General features: G+C 32.5%; 1 protein-coding gene across 1 annotated transcript; it reads right to left on the minus strand.

The window, feature by feature from the left end:
- Positions 1-267: 267 nt before the first annotated feature.
- On the minus strand, positions 268-7,782 carry LOC147076912 (uncharacterized). Its single transcript, XM_085940568.1, has 3 exons — positions 7,584-7,782; positions 2,657-2,809; positions 268-1,925 (listed from the first exon to the last, which is right to left on the minus strand). The coding sequence occupies exons 1-3, from the start codon at positions 7,728-7,730 to the stop codon at positions 819-821; spliced, it is 1,407 nt and encodes a 468-aa protein (XP_085796694.1). The 5' UTR covers positions 7,731-7,782; the 3' UTR covers positions 268-818.
- Between the last annotated feature and the right edge of the window lie 570 nt (positions 7,783-8,352).

Genomic DNA, 8,352 nt, shown 5'->3' on the forward strand with positions numbered 1-8,352 from the left:
TTCACCCAAGGGGGGACATGCGCAGCGTAGGTCAAAATGGAGCTTTTATTGCATTTTCAAAGCATGATCCTGGACATTCCTCAAACGTTGTAGATAATCTATTTATATAATTTTGAAGCCTTATTATCCTTTATATTTATATTAATCATTTGATATTACATAAAATAGTATTCTCTTAAACCTTTCGCTCTAACGTTTTAGAATATAGTCAAATTTCAGTACATGCATGTGCAGTGGTGTAAAGATTTTTTACATTTTTTAATTTTTAAACGCATATATAAAACCATCAGTATAATTTATGTCGACATTATTATATTGAAATATTTACGAAAAAAAATTATATTGATAATCTCTGTGATCCCAAATTTGACAAGAATTAGGAACTTTATTATTCAAAAATGGGCAAGATTAACACATTTGAAGATAATTCTAAAGATATTAATTATAAGTTATGTCTTTGACCAATCAAGTTTGATAAACAAAGGAATAAGGTAGTGTTTTTTTTAAATACGCCATTTCTTTTGGCATTCCCCAGTGATTAAGCTACAACATAAGACCGTAGCCATAAATTGACAAACTAAAACTGAAGTAGGGAGTAAGATCATGTTAACGCGCGTGTTTGAACATGTATTGTTTAAAAAAAATCGGTTAGGTTAGGTCAGTTAGGTAGGTAATGTCCAAGATCATGCTTTAAAAACAATAAAAGTCCATTTTGACCTACGCTGAGCATGTCCGCCCTTAAACACATATTATGGACAGTGAAGACAACCACGCTTCTGTGGATACAATGGTAAGAATTATTACTGATTTATGTCAAATCATTTTCCTCTTAAATGAGTTTTTTTGTGTAATCTCATCGCGCTAAATGTTATACTACAGTAAGAACATTGGTTACATTTAAACGGCTTTTCACCTGTATGGGTCATTTTATGGTATTTTATCGAACTCGATGAAATACATGAGTAGTTACATTGGTCACATTTAAATGGCCTTTCACCGGAATGAGTCATTTTATGTAATTTTAACTTACCCGACTGTTTACACGAGTAATTACATTCGTCACATTTAAACGGCTTTTCACCAGAATGAGTCATTTTATGTACTTTCATCATACCGGCTGTAATACATAAGTAGTTACATTGGTCACATACAAAAGGCTTTTGACCAGAATGGATCATTTTGTGTATTTTTAACTTACCCGATTGTTTACAAGAATAATCACATTCGTCACATTTAAATGGCTTCTCACCAGAATGAATCATATTATGTACTTTTAGCATAGCGGATGAAATACATGAGTATTTACATACAGCACATTTAAAAGGTTTTTCGCCAGAATGAACCATTTTGTGCAATCTCAACTTACTCAATTGAATACATGAATAATTACAGTCAGAACATTTAAACGGCTTTTCAACAGAGTGAGTCATTTTATGCATTTTTAAGTCACAAGCCCGTATGCATGAATAACTACATTCATCACAGCTTAATGGTCTTTCACCAGAATGAGTCATTTTGTGCACTTTCATAACACTAAACGTTTTACTTGAGTAGTCACAAGCCTCACATTTAAATGGTCTTTTACCAAGGTGATTTTTGTTTTTCTCTGTTATAATTCTATGCAATGCCTTATGGCGCATTAGTGAGTCTAACGACGCAAAAAATACAGAACAAACACCACAAGCAAAATTTTCATTATAGAAAATAGTTTTTTCTAACATTATTACAGCTTCACGGTTTTTGATTTTCGATTGAATATCATAAGTTTTAACAGTGCTATGTAATATGGTGTCTACATTTGTAGTCCATTCATTATATTCTTGGAGTTCTTTTTTAATGTGTATATTGTCATCGCATGGTGGTTGAACTACTGACGTTGATTGAAGACTAGAAACATTCCCCAATGTGGAGTTTGCCATTCTTACCTAAAAAAAAATATTAAATTGACTAATAATAATATAATAATCCATTCGCTGAGAATTTAATAAATACAAGTGAGAATATTCAGTACATCGATTTCATATTAAATTGTGCGATTGTAAAATCTATTCTATACTATGATAACAAGTTAACAATAGTGACTGAGTATATAAATTAAAAACCCTTTTCAAATCTATTATGCGAAAGTGATACCCGTCAATCGTACGCACTCAGTTAAAGTATCACAGTTTGCCATGAGCTATCGTACTGATAACAGATGACAGTAGAGCATTGCTATAAAAAATGATCGTTCATAATTTTATGTGTGACGTGTTTCCAGCGATATGGTGATTGCCTCACGTGATATTGCAGTTGTCCACAGCCTACTCTAATGTATATAGAGATGGCGCTGAGTTGTCACATAATTCGTGGCAAAGTGACAAATATCTTGTTTCAGCTACTTAGCACAATAATTTACTCTATCAACCAAATTGAATTCTTTATTTCATTAATAAACGAATGCATGCGAAGGATAATATGTAGGTATGCATGAAATTTCAGAGAAGTATTGGTAAAGCAGAACGGGTCACCAATGCAAATTATTATTTTATGAACATAGACTAATATTCTAGATGTAGCATACGAGAAAATTCGACGATCTTTGGATAAAGTATAGAAAATATTACTTCAAATATTATCGATAAAAAATTATATATATAACTGTTTGAGTACATACCTGATCCACAGTCAAATCAGCAGACAAAAAACACCCAGCAACAGGCTCGTCATATGTATTTGGATGCATTGCATATTCATCAAATTCATCTTTAGGATCTTCAGTTTGGAAAGTCGTTTCGGTTTTTATGTTGGCAATGTCGATTGTACTAGTCTAAAAATAAAGTAAATATTAGAAAAAGATGAGCAAGTTACGGCAGTAGTGAGTGATTCTATACAGTTTCTCTGCTTCTTCTCGTGCCATCCTTTAGCGGATGTCGGCCACCATCATCAGTCTGTTCTTTGTTTTATCATCTGCTACTTGGAGCAGTACAGTGGAGGTGCAAAATGATTCCACAGATGGAAGGAAAATGTATATTTTGGTATGCCAATGTGATGGATACACTCGTGGCACCTTATCTGAATAAATCAGTTTAAATGTCAGCTTCCATCGCTATTTCAAGTGAGTCTAACAAGGAAAAAATACGACTGTCTGTCCCCTGGGTTTTGAGACATTGGGGACGTCTGCTTTTAAGGCGGCGGCTGAGATCTGTCGACGCTTGACTAATATAACAGGTGACCATCTGAGACAGCGAATAAGCATATAAACTCAAAAAGGTAATGCAGTAGCTATTTTAGAGACTCATAGTCATGAGGTGTATCTTGGCGACTGAAAGAGGTATTTTATATACTTAATAATAGAAACATAATATTAATTATTTTTAAAGTATTTCTTTTCTTCAACAAATAATTCACCACATGTTACAACTAAAATATTTTGCGAATGCCTGGCGTCGATTAGTAATTAGTTTTTCTTGATTTAATACACAAAAACCGATAGTTAATAATAACGCAATTTGATAAGCATTTCATGTATGACTTACTAGTTTAAATTATCGCAATTATATAGGAGGCTTGTAGCATAATTGGTTATTGAACAGTTGGCGCGATACCAGTGGTTATACGGGTTCAAACCCGTCGAGTCCGTACTTTTTTCAAATATTATTTTTTTCTAGTACATATCTGAGGTTTTTTCAAGTTATACTATGTTCAATAATATTATTTTTTTCCCGACCACGTCCGATCCAAGTAGGATCATTTATGAGCCTTTACAAAGTGGAGGTTTGTATTGACAGATTTTGCTTTTACGAGAAATGGATGTCAGCCACTTGCTCAACCTATTAGGTCCATACTCTGACTCATACACAAATTGAAAACCAATATGTGTACATGCCAGACCCAGGATTCAAACCTGTGGGTCTATTCTATGCTTATCGACCGCTAAAGTGATAAAGTGATAAATATTATCAAACTTAGGGTAGGTTTGTATCAAAATATTAGCACTTATTGTAACAATTACACGAAGTTGGTTTTTATTGTTGCAATAAATGCTATATTTTAACAGCACCTATCTTGCTGCTGTTAAAATATCGCACTTATTGCAACAATAAAAACCAGCTTCGTGTAATTGTTACAATAAGTGCTAATATTTTGATACAAACCTACCCTAAGTTTGATACTATTTATCAAGTTAGTGTTCGATAGGTATAGAATAGACCCACTGGGACCCACGATGCAGTAGGCCAACGCTTAAGCCGCGCGGCCATCGCGGTATCGTCGGTATCGTCAATATTAATTATTTTTACAATAATAATTATTGATTTATTTATATTATAGACTTTTTTATTTTTTACTTTACATCCTGTGTCAATTAGTTGATTTTACTCTTTTATTATTGTTATGTTTTGCAGTGCAGGTCTCTTAAGAACCGATATAAATAGTGCACAATAAACTTTGTCTGTCATACGTATTTGTTTTCATTAAACTAAGACAGCAATTTGCTGATAATGTTTATTAGTTTAAAAAAAAAACAATTAAACCCTGTTAAATAAAACCATAATATGCGTGCTATATGATAAAAATAGTGCACACTTTTTCAGTCATACTTTTTTATTTTCGTTGAATTAAGCATAAATAATAATATTACAGATGGTTGAATTTGGTTTTTTTTTAAATTTATTAAGCTCTGCCTAAACCAAACCATAACAAATACAATATATTCTTATATCTATAAAATATCTAAAACTATGTACAATTTAATGCTATAATTTTAGATATTTTATAGATAGACAACTATTATCTAATAATGGCTTGGTCTACGCAGGTTTTCATTAATTTTAGAAACTAATCAATACTATATGTTTTACACCAAATGTGCGAAATTAACTATTACATGACATGGGCAAAATTTTGGCTAATTCATGTAATAGTCAAGCCTGTTGCCTTATTCATGAATAAAGTAAATTTTCTGAGTACATGAATTCGCCAGGGTATGGAATTCTTGAACTGTCAACATGACAGAAGAAAAAGTAAATTTAATACGGATGGTTTTATTAGTTATAATTGGACATAATATAATATTATTATTATTATGTTAGGTTAGATTAGGTTTTGTAATTCTGAATTAAATTATTCAACTGAATGTCCATTTTGAGGTTAGCTAGCTATCAAGTGTTAACAAACTATCACAAACATTCAATCGACCATTGCACGTTTGATACCCAAGCACGAATCAAATCGCGAGAATACTTTTCAATAAAATTTTTCCGTTATCATATTATAGTTCTAAATTTTTTTTGCGCATAGTAAATGGATATGAACGTCATTGTAGTTATTGATTGGTATATTTTTATATTATAATCAATGACATTTGACACATTTGTTTAGTTTGATTAGTTGCAAAAAACACCACCGGAGCGCGATCATCTATTTTGAATATATATAATATTATATTATGTACATTTTGACCAATGCATGGGCATTTGATACATTTAGTTTAGTTCAAAAAATACCACCGTAGCGCTACTATCTAATTTGTCCAATACATGAACTAGGCAGAAAAATTACTGCCGAATTCACGCACTCTTCAGATATTTTGTCTAATTCATGAATAAGGCAACGGGCTTGCATTTTTCATGATTTAGGCAAAATTTTTCCCATTTCATGTAATATTTAATTTCGCACATTCGGTGTAACATATGCATATTTGTAGTCTTAGTTCAATGAAAACAGTCAAAGTTTAATGTGCTAATATTATTGTCGGATCTTAGCAACCTACCTCCACCTTTCACCAGTGATGTATTGTTTCTCTAAGTATATAATTCTCAGTGTAAAATATTAGGAAAAAAATACGATTTATATTAGCTTTATTACGAGATTCTTCTTCATGATCTATGTTTCGATTTTTTTATTGATTGTGTATGCTGCCTAATGTTACAGTAGATTACAGCCATATGTCATAATTTGCAATAACTGTTATAATTGCCCTAAAATCTCTTGGACAACACACTAATTCCTTATCCAAATTCCACTTTGTTGATTTTTTACACTTATCGAAATAACTACAATTTAAATTGAGTGCTTATATTCTTATAAACATTGACGTCTAAATAGAGTATAGCCTATAGGTATCATTTTCAAAATAGTGTTTCATATCCGACACACTTTTACTTCTTTATACCTTTCTGTCAAACTGTCGCAAATTAATTGTAGTGTAATTTAACACTTTCTAAATAGGTGCTATTACTCTACTGTAAGAATCTGTCAAACTATTATGAGACAAAGTATCTTAACATCTGTTTTCTTTCATGACCCGATTAAAACAAACGGTTTCTTTATTTGCATCTCACCACCGCCATCTTTAGATCAATAAAGCCTGAGCATGACTTTTTGCACAAGTAACGAGTGGTAAACTTTTCAGCTGTCAAAATCAGATCCCAGATTGCTTGCCATTGATTCGCCCTTTCTCGTTTCAAATTGAATTATAAAACAATCTCAAATCAAATATATTATATACTATCAGTGTTATTAATAAATAATGTACATTCCTGTTATTCATCAGCTGTCAAAGTCAGACTTGTCCTTCACATAAAAACTGGTGGTAATATCGATTTCCAAAAAATATGTGGCATTGATCTATGCATTACATTTGTAGAAGGTGTGTTAATGCTAGTGTATTATTTGTCATGTAACTTATCTATTCAAATCAAACCATTCTCTGTGTGAACACAACAGATGCGTCAGTATGAGCACTATATAGAACAATGACAGGTCATCCTTAGACAACAATGGGAGGGGCGGAAAAAGTAGGACCAGTCGTTGTGAATGTATCGGCTTTTTACTTGAGTCAACAATGATCTCACTTAATATTTAAAATTAAGTATTTGAGGTTACGTGTATTTTTACTCTCCCTGTCTCACTATCTTTCTCTTACACCGTGTCCGGAAATTTGCACGTATGCAGTTTACCGTACCACACTTCAAAGTGAAATGTTGTATTGGAAATAAACGGTCCAACCACTTTGGATCGTATATTACCGAGATAAAATTCATGTCTAAATAAAACATGGTTCTTGTCGGTTTACAGGAAGCCAGCGGCAAACAAATTTTGAAAATAGTCGATATACTGGATTATTTGTTAGGTTAAGATCTAATAAAATTGTAACATTGTTGACAGTGCTCCACGAAAGCGTATTTTTTTTATCTCGGCGCTATGGCGGAGATGACCGTATAGTATACGGTCAACTCTTTTCAATAAGAAAGCTCACAACTATGCTACGGATAAATGTAATACGTACAATTTACATGTAACTCTCTCGCACATGTTCATATATTTCTCTACAATTCATGTATTATATAAAAGTACATAATTAATATTAAAAAACGTCCGCAAATAAATGCTAAATCCGTCATAGACGCGTATTCTTGAGAAAAATATAAGTATTTCTTTTTAAAACTATATTAAGACATGAAACCCATGGATAGTAGCGTAATGAATCAGTGACACATGCTTTCAAACAGGCATTTTATCCACCTAACTATATGGATTTAAACCATTAAGAAAAATGCAAAAATAAACCGCTAGACGCAATAAATGTGTTCAAAACTAACCTCAATAATGCAACTGACGTCTTCGACAATTTCTTGTTTTATATAAGTTGGTGCATCCGGGTCATTGGAATCAACTATTGGCACATCAAACCAATGCTGATCTCCAGCTTCAGATTCGATTTCACTCGGTTCACGTTTGACGTCCATTTTGCGTATTTAAGGCAAAAACCTTAGATTAAGGCAGACACGTGTCAATAAGTCCGCCTATAGCCGAGTTGTTTTATCGGAGTTGCCATTCTTTCAATGCTGGAACAGTGCTACCATCTTTCGGTAACCGACTTTTATTAGGTATACTTAATAAAAAAAACAATACCTATTCAAACATTTAGAAAATAGTTTTCACATAGATAAACTAAATAATACCAAACAAGAGAGACATATTACATTATTTTTTTTTCAAAATATAAGGAGGTACCTACCTAAACTTAGTTTTGACAACTTTACTACGAGTCACATAGAAATAGGAAGAAATTCATAAAGTGAACAAAAATGGTCGGTTATGTTCACGTTATTGCGTGGGACGTCATAATTAATTTCAGATCAGTTGTCAAATTAATAAGAAATTGGGCCCATATCGGGAAAACGGGCGTTATCATGATAACGCTAGTTTTTGGTAAATCGGTTTAAATTACACCTATGCATGCACCCACCAAATATTACTTTGATATTCTAACAAGGTGGCAGTAGACCGTCCAAACTGATTACGCGTTGCACGCTGTTTATCCGTAGGTAACTGAAATGTTTAACTGCCAATATCTCTGAACGCCGT

Source organism: Rhyacophila brunnea, unplaced genomic scaffold, assembly GCF_057557595.1.
Source record: "Rhyacophila brunnea isolate RB1 unplaced genomic scaffold, BYU_Rbru_1.0 scaffold_13, whole genome shotgun sequence".
Lineage (NCBI taxonomy): Eukaryota > Metazoa > Arthropoda > Insecta > Trichoptera > Rhyacophilidae > Rhyacophila > Rhyacophila brunnea.

Coding starts and splice junctions, on each gene's coding strand:
- LOC147076912 (XM_085940568.1), bottom strand. CDS start 7,730: ATGGACGTCAAACGTGAACCGAGTGAAATCGAATCTGAAGCTGGAGAT. Junction 2,810..7,583: donor ACGTCAGTTGCATTATTGAG/GTTAGTTTTGAA, acceptor CTTTATTTTTAG/ACTAGTACAATCGACATTGC. Junction 1,926..2,656: donor CTGATTTGACTGTGGATCAG/GTATGTACTCAA, acceptor ATTTTTTTTTAG/GTAAGAATGGCAAACTCCAC.